The sequence below is a fragment of the Microcebus murinus genome, chromosome 6 (genome assembly GCF_040939455.1).
Source record: "Microcebus murinus isolate Inina chromosome 6, M.murinus_Inina_mat1.0, whole genome shotgun sequence".
NCBI lineage: Eukaryota > Metazoa > Chordata > Mammalia > Primates > Cheirogaleidae > Microcebus > Microcebus murinus.
The window spans coordinates 21,979,038-21,999,454 of NC_134109.1; the positions used below are offsets into that span (position 1 = coordinate 21,979,038).

The 20,417-nt window shown below is 33.3% G+C and overlaps 1 protein-coding gene and 1 long non-coding RNA gene across 6 annotated transcripts in view; one reads left to right on the top strand and one right to left on the bottom strand.

Moving 5' to 3' along the window:
- CEP128 (centrosomal protein 128) overlaps positions 1-20,417 on the top strand; it is a 362,607-nt gene that overhangs the window by 162,059 nt on the left and 180,131 nt on the right. For all 5 annotated transcript variants that reach the window (XM_020285697.2, XM_076003809.1, XM_076003811.1 and 2 more), the window contains one exon: positions 10,321-10,513. In XM_020285697.2, coding sequence (XP_020141286.2) covers positions 10,321-10,513 — 193 coding nt within the window. The remainder of the gene's footprint in view (positions 1-10,320; positions 10,514-20,417) is intronic.
- LOC105867845 (uncharacterized) overlaps positions 1-20,417 on the bottom strand; it is a 101,766-nt gene that overhangs the window by 40,890 nt on the left and 40,459 nt on the right. Inside the window, exon 2 of the long non-coding RNA XR_012919691.1 lies at positions 4,429-4,545. This is a non-coding gene — a long non-coding RNA (uncharacterized LOC105867845). The remainder of the gene's footprint in view (positions 1-4,428; positions 4,546-20,417) is intronic.

The window sequence follows — 20,417 nt, forward strand, 5'->3', positions numbered from 1 at the left end:
CTTAAGGTTTCATGCCTTAGGTTTAAGTCTGTTATCCATCTTGAATTGATTTTTGTGAGAGGTGAGAGGTAGGGATCCAGTTTTGTTCTTCTGCACGTAGCTATCCAGTTTTTCCAGCACCATTTATTAAAAAGAGATTCTTTTCCCCAGTATATATTTTTGTCTGTTTTGTCAAAGATTTGATGACCATATGCGGATGGTTTCATGTCTGGATTCTCAGTCCTGTTCCAAAGGTGTATGTCTCTGTTTTTGTGCCAGTACCAGGCTTTTAAAATTATTATTGCTTTGTAGGACAGCTTGAAGTTGGGTAGACTGATACTTTCCAGTTTGTTCTTTTTACTTAAGATTGTTTTGGCTATATGAGGTCTTCACTGGTTCCATAAAAAGTATAGAATTATTTTTTCTAGATCTGTAAAGAATGATGATGGTACTTTGATAGGGATTAAGATAATTTTTCTGCATCATTGTTCTTTGCTATTATGATTTAAATTTTATAAAAGATAAGGAAAAATAAATAAAATGGAATAATTTTCTAATTGTAGCAAAAAATTCTTGTGCACTATGGGATAATCATCAGCTATTTTCATATATCAGATCAATTTGGAGATTCATTAATTAAAATTATAGAAAGTTGTGACCAGATAAATTATAGATATCTGTTTATTCAAGTATCAATACTTATTTACTTGTATTCCTTTTTAGACTGATTTTTCTTAGCTTTTAGATACTAAAGTGGAAAATTGTCCATCTAATTTAAATTCCATAAGAAAACCACCTGTACTGTAAACCTGACTAATTGTAGCCCAATTTAGGATTTTATTGCAAGAAAGAAACTTTAAATTTTGTCCATCATTTTTATTTAAAAATATGAGAAAAGTGAGGTTTCAGAGAAGGAAGATGACTTGTCCAATGTCATGTAAAGAATAGAAAAACAGATTACATGCCACATCTGACTCACAGTTAATGTTTTCACATTATGCATATTGCCACCCAAAGCCATTGTTCATTTAGCCAAGGTTTATTGATTGTGTACTACTTTGTGTCTCACACACTGGAGACAAAAGGGTTAGCAAGCCATGGACTTTGTGCTTATGTGGTGTAAAGTCTAATAGGGAAAATTGAGATGTAAACAAATTTTAAAAGGTCATATTGTCATAGATAGATGTGAATATTGACAAAGGAACACACAACATATTTGTTTTGGGAGGGTGGGATGATATGATGTTGCGAGCATGTCATAGACAACTCCTGGAAAAAAACAGTATTTAAATTTGGTCATACAAAAAATATGTGGACACTTTCCAGTTGACTAATTATGCATAGAACGATGCTAAGAAAATAGAATATTTGAGTAATCACAGATAATGCACTGAGATTGGTGAGTAAGGTACAGGTGGGAGGGGATGGGATGGAAAGACAAGGTTCACCTTTGGAGGCCAGCAATACTACAGAAACATCTTTAAAAAAATCTTAATAAGAAAATAAAAGTATTGTGATAGAACATTAGAATTTACCTTACCTTGTAAATTTTCCTCTTATACTTTAAAAACAGAGATCATGTGTGTTCCTAACCATTTTTGATAGAAGGAACTGCAATGTTTTTTTATGCCACCTGCATAGGAAATTTAGAATATACATGTTTTGCTGTATTAGAAATTTTTGGCTAGAAATTTCTATTGGGAATAAATACAGCATTTCTCTTTTTTTCTTTATCTGGACTCTACAATTCTGACAACAAGAGCAATATACTTGGAATTTTCTTTCAAGTTAAAATCTTTATCATTTCTGAACAGAAAGCTTTCACTGCTGTGGTTCTGTTAAATTATGAGAGCCAGAGATGACTCTTAATCATAGCTCTTTAATTTGGGAGCTAGTGAACAGTTTTCCCTTATCATTTAATGGGATTGAACTTCTGATCAGACCAGTTTTAACACTGCATGAGACAACTGTTTCTTCTGCAGTGTAAACGAATCGTGATAAAAAATACCTTGTTGACCAACCGACTAAGGAGGAATTGAATCTATTTACTAGAAAGATGGCTTAGGTTATTGATGGGCTACAATACTGTAATTCCCATGAACTATGACTAGGCAGCTCTATAAGTATTGAAGATAAAATCTGAAATCAGAGGGCAAAAACTATATGGAAAGTAGAATTGCTATTCAGCTAGTCCATTCTGACATCTTGCAGTATCAGTAGGGCCTCTGAGGGCATTCGGTAATTGTTTTCATAAATCTGCCAAATGAATTTCTTCTGTGAGTGTTAATTCTAGAAAACTGGGTGGTTGGGCTGCGAATGGATCACAGTTGCTTTGTTGGCATTGGTGGCATAACATAAACATGAAGTCCTTTGGAGAGTTGGATCAGATTCACTGATAAAATGGATGGCAAGAATAAGACATTACAGGAAGGAAGAGGATTGAGATGGTTGTTAAGAAATGTCAGGTGAGGAATTCCCATAGATTAGGGATGTGTTTTTGTATTAAATTCTGGCAAGGTATGTAGAAATCAGGTTTTCTTCAGCTTATTTATATTGCACTTTGTAGAAAGCTATACTACTTCTTGGTCTTTGTCTGAAGTGTTGAAATTCCCCATTTACTCTTCTTTCATTAGGCTGTGAGCTTTCCTAGGGAAGACTTTTGACTATCCTGTTCCTCATTACACCTTTAGCATTTATCACAATGCCTGGCTAAATGCTCAATATGTATTTTTTAAAAAAGTAATTATATTGGGTTTGCTGCATTTTTCCACTCAAGGTACTTCCTCAGCTGAATAAATAACAAGCAGATTAGCTTTCAGTGAATCTATTAATTCTCAAATATTGTTTTTATTTGATCAGAGCTGTAAACTTTGAGATTATACTGGTAAGATATATACTTCCAAATTATTTGGGGATTTTCCTATATTGTCCTTTTTTGGCAACGTCTCAGAGAGTCACACTTTCTACAGTATAATGTGTTCTGGACATTGATAAGCATTCGCTTTTCCCTACTGTACGACTGAAGCAGCCTTAGAGATCTTGTAGTTTGACCTCCTCATTTTGTAGATGAGAAAACTGAGGCCTAGGGAATTTTCAGTTTTACCTCCATACATAAAGCTAATTAGTTACTGAGAAGGCTTAGCACTCTGGTCTCTGAACTTTGTGCCATTGTTTCTTTTCATTGGTTGTATGATCTCCACTTGAATGTAAATGTTACATTTATGAATATTGTCTTTTTAGTTAAGATTTTTTTAAACTAGTTATTGTATAAAAAGTATTACACTCTGTATATTTAATTGTTGTTGATGGGTGTGAACAATCATGTAGTATTTTAGCCATCTAATACAGAAATGAAATGCTATACTTAGTATCTTGATTCATTTGTTGGAAATGTAATTTAGATAGTTTACATGAATATACTCAATGTAATTGGAGAAAAATATTTTATATTTTAAATTGTATACTGCTATGGAGATATTTTTGCTTTTTTCTGTTTTATATTTGTAGTGAAGTAGAAATGTGGAAAAATATTACTGAATAAATTATATTTTTAGGTTGACTTGTATTTGAATTTTGCAGTTTTGGTTTAATTCTTATTTTGGTGGCCTAGCTCATTCTAAAAAATTGTCATCCCCTTTCTTATCTCTAGTTCTTATGTAAACATTTCCTTCTGAAATTAGTTTTAGAGTTCTGGTGAAGGTAGCATAGTAGTTAAAGCAGCAAATTTCTGGGTCCTAATATTATTGCTAACTCTGTAAGCTATAACCTTTAATTTGAATTTTCTGTTTTTCTTAGTTTTTAGCTTTGAGTCATACCTTAGCATGACTTTAGTATATTATGTTAAATCTCAATAGAGGATTATCACAGATTAAAAAGGTCATCTTGATAGTTTTACTAGATACTTATGAATATTCCTACCTTATTGTAAGCTGACAACTATAAAGGTAAAAGACTGCCTTATTTACAAATTCTTTATTTTGGTTTATTTAGCCATACTTGTTGATGTAGCTAAATAAATGAGCCTATTATGTAATCTGTAAGATGCTCTTGTGAGTGGTTAATAGAATGATTTTTTCTCTGTGATTAATAGCCTTGTCAGCTAATCGTTATTTGGAATTGTTAAAGTTATTCCTATACTGTGTTCCAAGGTGCTTCTTTAAGATACTTAATGAAGATGCTGGGATTTATCTAACAAACACTAATTCTCATAATTGATTATTGGTTGATTAAATTTTCATAAGTTGATGTTTTATAGGATTAATATATTATGCATACATATTCAATTCATAAAAAGTATCTAACTATAGCATATTTTTAAGTTTGACAATGAAATGAAAGCTTCATAGGAATGAGCTAAAGCCATAGGTCATATTGTATAAGTCTGCTTAGGCTACTATAATAAAATACACACACTGGTTGGCTTAAATTACAGATTATTTGTTTTCTCACAGTTCTGGAGGCTAGAAGTTCAAGGTCAAGGTGTCAGGTTTGTTTCTGGTGATACCTCTCTCTTTGCTTGTAGAATGGCCATCTTCTCTTTGTGTCCTTGGCTATTTTTCTGTACTGCTGGAAGAGAGAGAGAGAGAGTGTTCTGGTATCTCTTCTTCTGCTTATAAAGACAAGAACCCTATCAGATTAGTTCTCCACCATTATGACCGTATTTAACCTTAATTATCTCCCTAAAAGGCTCTATCTCCAAATACAGTCACACTTTGGGTTAGGGTTTCAGCATATGAATTTTTGGGGGACACCGTTCAATCCATAATGTATATCTAACTTGCTTAATACTTTGCTTCCAGTATTTTTTTCTATTATTTCATTTTTACCAGAACCAATAGGATTGTTATTAAGACAAAACAGATTCGTTTCTGTTACCACTTCTTAGCAATGGTAGTGACCACGGGCAGTGAACAGAGGTCAAAGATTGAGATGGAATAGATGGAAAAGCATTGAGTAAGAGGAAAAGGGAGGATATTTTGTAAACTTGTAGTTAAATCCTGGGTAAGAACAGATTAAACTGGAGGACTGAACCAGTGACCCCCAGGGACCCATTTTGTTTGGACCACATGGGTTTTAAAAAAAATGAATTGGTAGTGAACTTTTAAAAAATCAGGCAATTGCATAATTACCATCTGGGATTTGTTTTCCTTTTGATATATCAGAAGATCTGATAAACTGAGATTTCATTCTCTTGTAATAGAAAACAGTTGGAGCTGAGAAGAACCATAAACCTGACTACATTAGAAGGGATATCTGAACTATAGTTTGACGTCATCCTCATCCTACTGATTCCCAACATGGAGGGAAAACATTGTATTTTGTACTATGCTTGTACTGTTATTCTTCTGAGAGTAGATTTAAGAGAAGTGCACACATTTCTTATATCCATGTTTAGTTCAAAATGGTAAAAGAAAGCCTAAATGAGTAGCTCATTTTTAAAAAAGTGTTATTTTTTCATCCACATTTTTTATTGATGTTTTCTACCTGGCAATTATAGCTATTTACATTTGCCCACTCTGATGCATACCAACCAAATTAAATCCTGTGATACTATATAATAATGACTTGTACCCAGAACAGATGGTTTTCCTCTTGATAGGATGTTGAAAGATGACTTGTTTTATGCTTTTCTCACAGGTCTCTTGTATAGTCTGTGGTCAACTGTGAACCTCAAACCTTATATCAGTCCAAAGTTAATTTGCTAATTTTTTAAAGTGTACTCCTTCAGATTTAACTCTTAAATTTTATCTTGTGCATATGTATTTCTTCTGTTGACCAAAGTTGTTTCATTTTATTCTCTGTTAAAAAGGTGATAATTATCTCCATTATACTATACCATAGTATAGTATAGATAATTATATCCATTAACTTATTATTCCATTATGCAATAGATCAATTTAATATTCCGCTATCTAATTATTTGTGATAATATTAAATAACACCTGATCTCAGGCCAATCCTTGGAGAACTATGCATAGCGTATTTCCATTGGCAGTGATTAAATAATTTTGGAAATAGACTTTAGTTTCTAGGCACTTCAATTTTGAAATGTGAATATGAGATTTATAGATTTGCTTGTTGCCCAGCTTCCCCAATTTATGAAACACAGCAGATACTATCTAGAGTTCTTAAAGCTATTTGGTGAAGTAATTTATAAGTCTGTAGCTTTCAAAATGCCATCTGAAAGCTATTGTTGATGACCATGCCTAAAAGGTGTAGAGTTACCAAGTCTGGCATATGTACATTGTTCCAGCACTTCTTCTTTGTGGTTGTATTTTTGTAGTCCAAGCTGAAGTGTTCAGGTTTTAAATGTGTTACTTTTGAATGTTCATTAAGCTTTGTTAATGTAATAATACTAAAAAAATTTGGATTTTTTTTTAATTTTCAAGATACCACTTTTTCTGTTTTATTACTTAAATGCAAGTTGCTACTTCTTTATAGGAACTTGTCAGCATCTTATTTTTCATTTAGTTGCATGTGTCAGATCCTTAATATGTGCAGAACACTGTACTAGCAGTTTGTGTGTGTGTGTGTGTGTGTGTGTGTGTGTGTGTGTGTATGTGTGGGCATTAACACATGCACAACACTCCCAAGGAGCTTTTAATTGAAGAATATTATGACATTCTTAGAGAAAGTCTTAAGGTTTTAGTGTGCTAAATTCTTTAATATATAAGCATAAAGATGTGTATTTTTTTCGAGACAGAGTCTCACTTTGTTGCCCAGGCTAGAGTGCCATGGTGTCAGCCTAGTTCACAGCAACCTCAAACTCCTGGGCTCAAGTGATCCTTCTGCCTCAGCCTCCCGAGTAGCTGGGACTACAGGCATGCGCCACCATGCCCGGCTAATTTTTTCTATATATATTAGTTGGCCAATTAATTTCTTTCTATTTATAGTAGAGATGGGGTCTTGCTCTTGCTCAGACTGGTTTCGAACTCCTGACCTTGAGCAATCCGCCCGCCTTGGCCTCCCAGAGTGCAAGGATTACAGGTGTGAGCCACTGCACCTGGCCTATGTGTGTGTATTTGAAGTGCCAAATAAACAGCAAAAAAAGTGATTGACAGTAGTCTTTTCCAGAAATTAGATCTAACCTTTCCTTCTTTCTTACATCATACCAATAACATGATACTCATTGGGTCTTTTCAGTGTAATTTTGTTTTTTAAACTGGAAATGGCAAGATTTGGTGAGATGAACAAAAAGTATGGTCTATGGATTCAGATTGTGGTTTTAATATAGAAATAGGCAGTGATAATGTAGGCTTTCTCTTATTTTGCCTAGTTAATATCAGTTAGTAAATTAATGATGTAAGTAATACTTTAGAATCATTGTCAAACTGACCTATATCTAATATTACCAGTTAAATTGTCTAGAATAATTTTTGTTATATAATGGATTGAGTATATTCTCATTTTAAAGATCCTAATAATACAGAAGTAAGCAGAATACATTTTGAATATCTACTATCATTTCCCTTTCTACCCCTCCTTAGTAGACAGAATCACCATGTTTTCAGTCCTGTTTTGGCTAGATGGAGTGAGATGCAGTTAATTTTGACAAAGATATATATATGCCTGTCCTTCCTCTCGACAGTCTTCGATATTGAGCATATCCATCTTTTTGAAGTATATTCTTCCTTTGTGTTCTATCAGCCTAATTTGAGTTTTCCTCTTACTCTTCCAGCCATTTCTTTCTTTCTTTTTTTCTTTTTGTGTTTTCTCTTCCATATTGCCCTTTGAGAAAGACTAGCCATTTCATCTCAGCTTTTCATTTTCAGGCTCTATAGTCACTTCATGGGTTATCTTATCAATTTCTGTCCCTTTTACTCCCTCAGTGCTGATGGTTCCTTAGTGTGTATCTTTTGTCCAGATCTTTTATCTTAGACTCATATTCAACTAGTCATCTGTGCTTCTTTATCTCTTAAGCTTAACAACTTCAATATTTTTCAATCTGATGTTAACTTCTTCACCCCTAACTCTTTGTTTCTTCTAGGTTTCCTTTTTAATAGTTCTGTAAGTCAGTAACTTGGCCATCAGGGTATATATCTCTTGGCCATCATTGATTCCTGTTATATATTGCAACCTGCTGAAATTTTTTATTAGTTCTAATAGGTTTTTTTAATGGAATAAGATTTTCTTATACAGAAGCCAGTCATTGGTAAATAGAGATATATTTAATTCTTCCTTTTCAATCTGGATATGTTTTATTTCGTCTTCCTGCATAATTGCCCTTTGTTGACTCCCTAATGTCACATTAAATAGAAATGGTAAGAGAAGACATATTTTTCTTCTGACCTTAGGGGAAAAGCATTCAGTCTTTCACCATTAAGTATGAAAATAGCTGTGGGTTTTCCATAGACTTTTTTAAAAATCAGATTGAGGAAGTTCCCCCTTCTATTCCTAGTTCTTTGAGTGTTTTTATTATGAAAGCATGGTTGAATTTTATCATATGCTTTTTCTGTACCTTTTTATATAATCATGTGGCTTTTGTTCTTAATTCTATTAATATGGTTTTCATGTCTTAAACCAACCTTGCATTCCTGGGACAAATCCTACTTGATCATAATGAATAACCTTTTACATTATGCTGTTGAGGATTTTTGAGAATCTGTATTCATTAGGCACATTCATAACAACAGCCTTATTATAATCAGTCTGGGGAAATGGCATCTGGGACTTCATTATTCTCCACTTGCTGTGCCTGGGGTAGAGCGATCACCCTACTGGTGAGGCATTGGTGGAGGAGGAGATACCCAACATCTTGCTGTATTTGACAGGAATTTAGCCTGTGCAAATCAGACCTGCACAGATGAAAAATCCTGGTAGTCTGCCCTTCCAGTAAGATATCATATACCTTGACTGTGAACTGAGGGAAGTGGGAGCTCTGCCTTCTTGGCAACATTCTTCTGGAATGAGGAGTGGTGGTTTTTTCACACTGAGGATAGGAAGGAGGGAGTCAGTCAAATATCAAGTGCTACATTAATGAGATTTAGTAGATAGAGTTTCTTAAAAAATGTTTCTTCATTTGATGTATGGCCATAGGACAGTATTTAGAAACTTCAATTTCTTAAAAAAATAATTTATATTAGATATGGGTATTTCATTGGGGACCAGTTCTACAGAGCTCCTCGTGCCATAATTCTGGAAGAGGAGCAACTATGAAGCCTTCCCTTTGTTTTTGATCAGAGTTTATATTAGTAATTATGATCCAAGGTTTACCTTTAAAAGCATGATATTCCTTTAGCCAACACATTCACATATTGTACATTAGTTGCCTTTCAATATTATATAATTTTTCCATAATTTGACTAATGATTATTTGTTCTGTCACAGAGACATTGTTTGTTAGGTAGTCCTTCTAACCAAAGGGTCAATGCCTCTTTGGTGCTGGGGGTGTTTGAAAGCTAATGGATGTAGACAGCCCCCAGTCTAGGGACCATATCCTAGTTCCACTTCCTCATAGGCTGAACTCTTCTGTCTCAGATCCTCTTAATATATATGGCATCTCCTGAGAACCTCTTAGACTTCTGGAGGCCTAGAACTTTCCTGCTTATGCTTATAAAGGAAATTGTCCCTTAGTCTAATTTTGCCTTTTCATCTACTACTTCTGTCATTTTGCTTTGTACTGGGGTAAGGACTGTTTCATTGTTTAAAATCAACTAGGGATTAGAAAGATCCTGTGACCTGACTGAAATCTTATTATATTGAAGGTAGAAAAGATATTTCTTTTCCAATTACTGTTTTAAATATCTAAATATTAAAGATAGTCAAGGTTAGAGTCTGTGAAAAAGAGTTCCCTGGATTAACTTTCCTAGTCTCTTAATTATGGGTGAATGTTGACTTTATCTTCCCCAGCACCTAGAGAATCTCTCCTGCTACCAGGGGATATGCATTTTTAAGAGTCATAACTAGGAATTTTGTCTTTGTTTAAATCTCTGGAATAAGACTCCCTTTTCTAACAAATCTGTAGTTCTATTCTCAGATATTTTTGGTTTTTAGATGCTTGTACTAGACTGCCTTGTATATCAAATTAGGGAATTACTATTATGATTAGAAGTTTAATTAGCCAAGGTATTCTATGGTATTGCCTTTATCAAGATGATAGAGTATACCAAATATTTCATAATAATCTGAGAATATCGTGGCTTAATTTCCCAACCAACTTTTAACTGATATAAACCATTATGCAAATTAAAATAGAGGTAATTTGAAATTTTGCTTAAATTTGCTAGTTATCGTCTATATTTGTTCAGATTATCATGATGTTACTTTATTTTTGCCTCATGTTTTGAAATTCTACAGTTCTCTGGATTTTTAAAAAATTAAATATAAATGTCATTTTTTTAGACTAAACTTCAGTGGCTCTGTGAGGAACTGAAAGAGAGAGAAACCAGAGAGAAAAATCTGCGACAGCAGCTCATGCTCTCCAGACAACAACTCAAGGATATGACTGAAAACAAGGAAGCTGAGCTCCAATGTCTGTTTCAACAGATAGAAAGGCAGGAGCAGCTTCTGGAAGAAATACATCGGGAGAAGAGAGGTATGTTAGCTGTTCTTATCCTTATTTTTCTTTGTTTATATTCATGGAATCCTAGGATTGGAGGATAAAAGCTACTGCTGTTGCCTCCAGTTTGAACTATTTCTAAATCTGTCTCCTTTCCTTGTCTCTGTCTTCTTATCTTTCTTCATTCTGGGACTAGAAGAGAAAACTCTTCAGCCCTAGGAGTTTTTCCTTCAGCCCCAGCTTCCTGCCTGTATCCATAGCACTTATGTGTTGCTGTGTCCAGGTATCTTTTGGTAAGACCTACTGCTGCTTCCCTGGTATAATGCCAAAGTTTATATTTACATTAGTAAAATATCCATTAATTCATTCAACAAATATATATTTTGTATTCATTTTATGTTAGGTACTCTCCTAAACACAGATATATTGGTGAATAAAGCAGAAAAAAAAAAGCCCACTTCCCCTTATTTAGCTTATGTTATATTGGATAGAATGACAAAATAAATGTAATAAATAGACAAATTATATAATATATTAAAAAGTTGTACACACATGTTGAAAACCGTAGAGTAAGGGAAGGACAGTTTGGAAGACAAGGAGCAGTGTTTAATATGTAGGCAGTACCTAACTCTCAAAGTTGGGTAAGAGACTTGGAAAATTATTTTTCCATTCTGTTATATTAGGGATGCATCATGATGGGAAGAAGAAAAAAAATCTGTGTGCATCTTACATTGTATTGGTGTTAGGCCGTTGTTTCATTGGTGAATTTTATTCATTTAAGAACTGAAAGAGGCCTAATGTAGTGTCTCACTAAGAAAAATCTAAACACGAACGTATGAAAATCTTTTCTAAAATACATTTTCTGGTTTTCATTGTAGTAATCTGGATTATTCTTTCCACATCTACCACTTAGAAATTGTTAGTTACTGTACTACAGTGATTCTCAGTATTTTTGGTAATCAGGAACACTTTCTATTCTTAAGATTTTTGACGACCTAAAGAGTTTTATTAATGTGCATTATGTGTATTAATATTTATTGTATTAAAAATGGAAATGAGAATTTAAAAATATTCACTTAAAATAATAATCATAAACCCATTACATATTAGCATAAATTAATGAAAATTAATCATTTTCTAAGACCAAAAAAACCCCAGAAGCATGGCATTTTTTTGCATTTTTGCAAATCAGTTTAATTGCTAGATTAAAAGAAGACAAGCTGCATTCTCATTTTTGCTTCTGCATTTAATCTTTTTGTTATATTACATGTCTCATAACCTCTGTAGAAACTGTACTTTACATTCATGAAAAATTGAGTGTTATAAAAGCAAATAATTACTCAGAAAGCTAAAGCAGGATAATCGCTTGAACCTAGGACTTCAAGGCTGCAGTGTACTATGATTGTACCTGTGACTAGCCACTGCACTTTAGCCTGGGCAACATAGCAAGACCCTGTCTCAGTAAAAAAAGAAAAGTAATAATATCTTAGTATTAAGGGGTCTTGGATGGTTCCTAGACTGTACTCTGAGAACTACTGCTCTATAGCAACTGAAAGATGTAAACTATGCCATTAGTAAATGTCAGAAGAGGATCTTGTATTTTGTTTATGATAATACGATAGCTTTGAATTACAGAAGTTATAGGTAAAACACTAGATGGTCTGTACACATATTATGGACTACCCACTAATATTAGAGCATCACTCAGTAATATTTTCAGCAAATATTTTGGTATTGTTATTTTGTAAATAATTTCTTTATGTAAGTATTAATGCAATAGTGTATTATAAATACATGAAACTGTCAGTGGGCAGAAATCCAAAACAACCAAATATTTGTGCACATAGATAATTAAAGTACTACACTTTAGAAGGTAAGGCTATAATGTTCATTGTCTCTCAGTGTGATTGCTTTTACTTGTAGTTTTTGAATTTAATGATAGTGTTTTACTTGTATCTATACAGCATTTGAATTCCTTATACATTTTAGAATCAGCTTGCTAAATTTTTAGAAAGAACCTACTGGTATTTCGATAGGTCAGTGTGAAATCTATAGATTACTTGAGATGAATGAACATCTTAAGTCTTTCAGTCCATGAACATAGAGTATCTATTCATTTATTTTGATCATTGTTAATTTTACTCATGAATGTTTTATAGTTTAAAGGAAATACCTTTAGATTTTATTTCTAATTTTGTGGCAATTTATGATGCTATAATATATGGCATTTTAAAATTTCAAATTCTAGCATTTATTTCTAGTATGTAGTAATATAATTGATTTTTTATTAATTAACATTGTATTTGCAACATTGCTAAGACCATTTTTTAGTTCTAGTAGCTTAATGTTGTTGTTGTTGATTCCGTAACATTTAGGAATTCCTTACATTTTCCTCAGGCACAATCCTGTCATCTGCAAGTAAAACGTTTTGCTTCTTCCTTTTATCGTTTCTTTTTACTTGCCTCAATCAACTGGTTGAGACCTCTAGTAAATATTAAACTAACCTTTCATTTCTGGGATTAACCACACTTTGTCATAATATATTTTCCCATTTACATATGCCTAGATTTGGTATATTAATAGTTTGTTAAGAATCTTTGCATCTATGTTGATGAGGAATATTTGTCTTTAGCTTCTTTTCTTATAGTGTCTTTATCTGATTTAAATGTTATGTACAATGACCTCATGGAATAGCCTGAATTGTGTTTGCCCTTTTATTTTGGGGTAGCGTGTATCCTAAGTTTATATTATTTCTTTTTAAATGTATAATAGAATCTATCAGTGCAGTCACCTGGGCATACAGTTTTCATTTTCTCAAGGTTTTTAATTTCAAATTCAAATTCTTTAATAGATACAGGGCTACTTAGAATTTCTAATTCTTTCTGAGCCACTTTTATTAATGTATACCTGTTAGGGTATTTGTCAATTTCATTGAAGTTGTTGAATTTATTGGCATAAAGTTTTTCATAATATCCCCTTTTAAATCCTTTTGATTTCTGTAAGATTTTTACTCATGCTGCCTACTATATTCCTGTTACTGGTAATTTGTTTTTTCTCCTTTGTTTTTTATAAGTCTTATGGAGCATTTTTATTAATTTTATTAATATTTTTAATACTTTCAAAGAAACTTGGATTTTTATTTTTTCTGTTATTTATCTTTTATATATTTTATTGATCTCTGCTATTATCTTTATTTCTTATCTTTTACTTTGTGTATTTGTTCTTTTTCTTGCTTAAGTTGGAATATTTATTTTGTCACCTTTCTTTCCTAATATAGGTATTTAAAGTTATAAATTTTCATCTTAGTAATACTTTAGGTGCATTTCACAAATTTTGCTATGTTTTCATTATTATTTAATTTGAATTAGAAAGTATTTCTCTTGTGATTTGTTCCTTGACCCATAAGGTTTTTTTTTAGAAGTGTACTGCTTAATTTCTAAATATGTGATTAATTTTCTAGATATTTTATTATTACTGATTTCTAACTTAATACCCTGGTAGTCTTAGAATGTACTTTCCATGATTTTGATTCTTTGAAATGTATTAAGACATATGTTATGGCCCCAAATCTGTTCTATTTCCAACCTGCACTTGAAAAATAAGCTATGTCCCGCATTTATTGTAAAATGTTCTATAAATGTCACATGCTAAATTGTTTTACAATCTTATATGTCCCTAGTAATTTCTATATCCCTATGCATTTTTTGTTTACTTCTATTAATAACAGAAAATATTGTTAAAATATCCAGCTATCACTGTGACTTTTCCGTTTTATGTCTTAGTTAGCTTTTTTGCTTCATGTATTTTGAAATCTTATTAGATACTATCCTGTTACTGAGTATAAGAATGTGTCCAGTTAGGGATTTACTGATACATTCTCCGTAAAAGGATAAGAAGGATTGAAGAAGGACCTTGCTAGTGGAATTGGAACACGGGCAACAAATGCAAAAGATATTGTGGAGGATTTAGCACAAGACAATGTAGTTAGGAGAGAGAGAGGAATCACAAGAGACTGGAGGGTCTCTAGTTTTGCCATTGGAAGAAATAAGAAGTCAGGAAATAGCTGATTTGGTGGGAGAGAAAGAGGAAGCACATTTTAAACCTATTTCTTATAACCATAAATGGAAAAAAAGTATTGTGAAGGCCCAAACCTTTCTAATAGAGAAGGTATTTGTAAATATCTTGCTTTGTGTGTGTAAGAAGTGCTGTCTGGTGTATTTAGACATAATGATCACTTGAATCTGCTACTAAACAAATGTTGATTAAGTTGGAGGCTTATAAATGTGTTGTAAGGTAGAATGAAATAAATATGTTACTAGAAATATAAGCAACATGTTCTTGGTGAAAGGGAAGTATTGATTACTTCTGAGGAGTTCCATATGGGGACATTTTTTGTAGGACACATCATTTTATTTGGATCTTAAAATCAAAGCAGGATTCCATCAGGAAGAGAGATTCTCTGTATGATTTATCTGGATAGTGATTTACATATTTATAGTGGTACACATGGAAGAGGTGTGGGTTAACAAAAGCTGATGATTAAGTTTAGATATTTCTGAAGTACCAAAATTAATTATTATAGAAATTTGTATTTGATTTTCTTCACCATCTTACAAACTATTACATAGAACAAAGTCAACCTATCTATAAGTGACATATGACAGAAAACCTTTCTATTTGCTGGAATTAATGCCATTCTCAGAAGGAATATTTTTAGTTTGATTTAATGGCGTATTAAATACATGTGCCAGGTTAACTGAGACCCAGGGACAAGAAGTTTCTATCAGTGAGTGCTACTAGATTTATAGATCTGAGTTGTCTTATGATTCCTGAGTATTCTGAGTCTATATGTTTGGACTGGACTATTCTGAAAAGACAGAGAGGAATTCTATTATATTACAGAGTTAATGTCAGAGACCTCTCAGAAGTATAGTAATTATTCACTGAGAAGTTCTTTGTTTTTATAAGTGGCTACAAAGACAAGAGTAAAGAGATATAAACTGCAGCTGGGAGAATTCAGTTATAAGAATACTTGGAAACTGATGTTTACTAAAAACTAAAGTTTACAGGGAAGTTGCAAGGATTAATTTTTTTGAAGGTCTTCAGAAGGAGAATATCTGTATGGTATAGTTACATTCTTGCTGTATGAAATGCTAATGAATATGAACAAATATAGAAGGTACTTTTCTTAACATATCTTATCCTTAAACTGAAATTGTGACTCTTATTTAATTAAGGGACTGATCTTGCTTTCCAGGAACTGTATGGTTGTGGCTATGGCTACCACATAATTTTTCTCCCTGGAGCAGTTAGAAATTGACATGAAATACCTTTACTTTCAAGATGAAATTTGATCTTGTTAGTCTATTTCCAGTTTGGTGTAGTTGTAACACTCATTTGGCTTTGTGAGATCTTCACCAATTCCCCACTGCCCTGATACTATAAGTATAATGTATAAAAACCAGTAATTCCCAGCAGCATGTACTGTATCAATCTTCTGCATCTGTCCTTTGCTGTCACATATATTTATTGGAATGTACATCTAAGGACAAAATAAGCCATTGTCAAGCCTTCTTTGTTATGGAGTTATCTTTTTTGAATAGCTCTAAATGGGAAACTACTACGGGTAATAGGATGTAGAAGAAAGGAAATAGTCTTCTAGCCGCTTCAGAATAAAATACTTTTGTAGCAGAGGACTAATTGCTCAGATTGTTTGTTGTTGGTTAACAACTGTGTCTTAGCTAAGTTGGAGTTAGTGGAGGAAATATGCATTGTCTTCCTACAAATATTTTTTTAGTTTGACAATTTTAAGGTTTTTCTTGGCAATGACTGTGGGTGTGGCAAACATTCAAAGGCCTATCCTGGCCCAGAAACATCTTATTTTTACCTCAGTGAATTTTGGGCACACACAATTGAGAAATATGTTTAATTGTATGTATCCACTAGAATGGAGGTTTCAGGAAGGCACTAATTTTGTTAATATTTTGTAGAATGCTGTATCCCTAGGGCCTAGAAAGAACCTGGTACACAGTAGACAAGTCAAATATTTGTTGAAAAAGTGAATGAATGAAAGAGTACTAAAGAAGAACAGTTAATAGGGAAACCATATTACTAATATTTACGAATAAAAAAATCACAGTTTAAAAAGGAAGCATAATTCCCCCCCAAAGTTGAGATTTAGAAAGACAGAGATGATATCTGATCATTGGCCTACATTTCCTTTTTTTCTTGTTTTGAAATGTACTTGACTACTCTGCATTGAACTCTGCATAAGCAAAATACAAATCAGCAAATACTTGGCAGAAGTTGATTAAGTAATTAGAGTGGTTTACGTTTTGTTTATGACACTCTAGGATTAGGTAACAGCATTTGTCTTTCCTAGTATTTCAATTATATATTATGTTTTACAACAGGAGTATTTAAACGATTTACATTTTTATTCATCTCGTGATAGTATTCTCTAAAAGCTTCCTGATTCATTTAGGGACACTATCACATTGTTAATAGTAATTCTAGCCCCATTTTGTACTATATTTTAACTTTTTAATATAACATATGAAAAAAAATTCAAAATACCTAAATATCAAAAAAGCAAACAAAGAATATTAAAACTATGTGGATATGTAAAATCGTCTCAGTTCTTAAGAGAAGAATGAATATAACTTTTGCAGTATTATTCTTTATGTGCTACTGATCCTAGAAAAACTTGAGCATGATTATAAATGTTAAGTGGCAGGAGCCATGAATGGGTGAGGTTGATTATGTGAAAAAAGGTTTAATTTTGTATAGCAGGATCCCAGAAGATATGAGTGGATGGGGTCAAAAATTAAGGTAGAAAAGTCAATCTTGGAAAGAACAAGGGCAAAAAAGTTAAGGATTTTTTTTTTCTAAGAGCCTCTTAGCACTTTGAATACACTACTATTTTTGGCAGATTCACTTATCACAATAATTTATGTAGTGGTTTCCTTAAGTTTGACTGTTAGCATCTCAGCTTCTGTAATTGGAGGTAATTAATCTTTGCCTGTATAAGCTGAAATGAACATATACATAGCCTAGAAGTAGGAGGAAAGATGCATCATCTCCCTATGTCTTGTATATGCTCAAAGAAAGGGTGAACACATTTTGGAGTAAAGGATAGAAGGAATAAGAGGTGTCACTGGATTTGCCATATGAGACTTTTCAATGACCTGTATTGGTAGAGGTCTCAGGGGGTTTAAACCAGATTATAGAATATTTTTCATGACTATTTGTTTTTGCAACCTGCTTCCAAAGGATAATAGTTGTCATGTGAAGAATATCCAAGGCATTAGAGCCACCTTAGTGATGAATCTGGTATACTATATACTCTTTATTCTGGTCTTACACATGGCTATGAAGATGAGTTATTTTACTATATAACAGAGATATAGTAGTCTCCCATTATCCATGGAGAATATGTTCCTAGACCCCCAGCAGATGCCTGAAACTAGACCTAACCCTATATACAGTTTTTGTTCCCCTAGACATACATACTTATTATTAAGCTGTTCTAGCATAGGGAAACAGTGTTTGTGAAGGGCCGAAGTGGGAAAAACTTGGCTAGCACATAATGAGATGAGGAAATTAAAGTGCAAACAAAAAGGTTGTGACTATACCTAGTAAGTTTAATAAAATTATCTGCCCCTACAAAAGACCAAAGTTTCACATGATTGATACACCTTGGGTAGGTTCTAAACTTCAATTTATAATTAAATTATTAAGTATTTGAAATTTGATTATTCTTTATAGGTGATTAAATTGGAGTCCAGAATGTTTTAGATGCCAGATGTGGTTTCTGAAAATAAGCATATGAATGCCATAATATATAAAATAGAAATATTTACAAATAGAGGATGGTAGCATGTGGTATATAAAGCTTATATTGCCTTGTGGCAATGAAATTTCAATTTGAAACTGCAGGGAAAATTTTGTTTTAATTTATTAATTTGAAAATTTTCCTGAGAGCATTTAAAATATATCCTTATTATTTGATTGTTTTTCTTTTTTTTTAGACAGAGTCTCACTCTGTTGCCCGGGCTAGAGTGCCGTGGTGTCAGTCTAGCTCACAGCAACCTCAGACTCCTGGGCTCAAGCGAGCCTCCTACCTCAGCCTCTTGAGTAGCTGGGACTACAGGCATGTGCCACCATGCCTGGCTAATTATATATATAATAAATAAATATAAATATGTATACACACACACACACACACACACATATATATTTTAGTTATCCAGCTAATTTCTTTCTATTTTTTTAGTAGGGATGGGGTCTCGCTCTTGCTCAGGCTGGTCTCCAACTCCTGAGCTCAAATGATCCTCCTGCCTTGGCCTCCTAGCATGTTAGGATTACAGGCGTGAGCCACCACACCCAGCCTATCCTTATGATTTGAAAGAAAGATTACATTTTCCCTCTTCCTTGTCCACTACAACTAGTGACTTTACAAAGCTTTTTTTGATTATTTTTCACATATCCATTCCTCTCTATTTAGACCACCTATATTGGTCTGAGTTCTCCAGAAACAGAACCAATACAGTGTGTGCATATGTATTATAAGGAATATGTATTAATATGCATGTGTGCATACACAGACACAAACATGCATATGTGTTATAAAGAATTGGCTTATGCACTTATGAAGGCTAAGAAGTTCCAAGATCTGTAGTCAGCAACCTGGAGACCCCATAGAGCTGATAGTATAGTTCTAATATGAGTCTAAAGGCCTAAGAACCAAGACAAGTGATGGTGTAAGTTCCAGTCTGAGTTAAGGGCAAGTGCAAGAGAGAATTGACATCCTGGCTTCAAGACAGGCAGAGGTAGTGAATTCTTCCTTGCTCAACTTTTTTGTTCTATTCCGACCTTCAATGGATTGGGTGAGGTCCACAAATGTTAAACACTCTTACAAACATAGCCAAAATAATATTTAACCAAATATGTGGGCACCTTGTAGCCCAATCAAGTTGAAACATAAAATTAACCATTACACCACTTCCATCTTACTTAATTCTTTATTACTTCATACCTACAAGGACTGCAGAACCTTCTTATTTGCAAGATCTTCCTAACCTGTGTTCCCTGCCTTCCACTAGACTGGTCTTCATCCATGTACCTGCTAAAGCCCAACACAGATGATTTTTCCAAGCAGGAACACTCTGGTGGGTGTTTTCAAGTTCACATTGTTCCTTGGGCTCCAGCTATCTTTTTCTCCATCTGTTTCTCTGCTATTTAATAAAGCATTTGGTAAGGGTGACATCTGACAGAAATAACCTCATATACTCTCAAATTAATACAAAAAAGTAAATCATTTTTCTATTTTTTATAATAAATTACTTGCAACACACCCACAGTTGACCTCTACTTAATAGGTTTCATTGGAGAAAGTACACACATGTGTACACACACACAACTCCTGTTCTAATCAGTTCTGCCAAATGAATCTTCATTAAACACAGCTTTGATCCCGTGACTCTTGAGCTTAGAAACCTTAAGTGGTTTTCCCACTGCTGAACAAATAAAATTCACAGTGTTACATTTCAATGTACCTTTTGAAACTAGGATACTTGGTAATAAGAGAATCCTTTCCCTATTTAGCTACCTTAAGTTTTCTTAAGAGAACTTAAAGCCCTTTAAATTCTCCCTAATAGTATCTGGAGAGATTTTGATGTGCATATTTTCCTTCCTATATCAGATAAACAGTTGGTCAGCCGTGAGAGATGACAGATTTTTTTCCTATTGAAATTATTGACCTTAGACTCTAGGTTTTTAAAAGTCATTTATTAATGGTATCACATTTTGAAAAGGTTCCTAACCACAGTCCTATACAGGTCTTTATGTTCAATGTTCACCCTTATTCTCCTTGAGATGGCTATTAGGGGAATGAAGGAACTTAACATTTCTTGAGGGCTTGCCAATGTGTAGGTCTTTC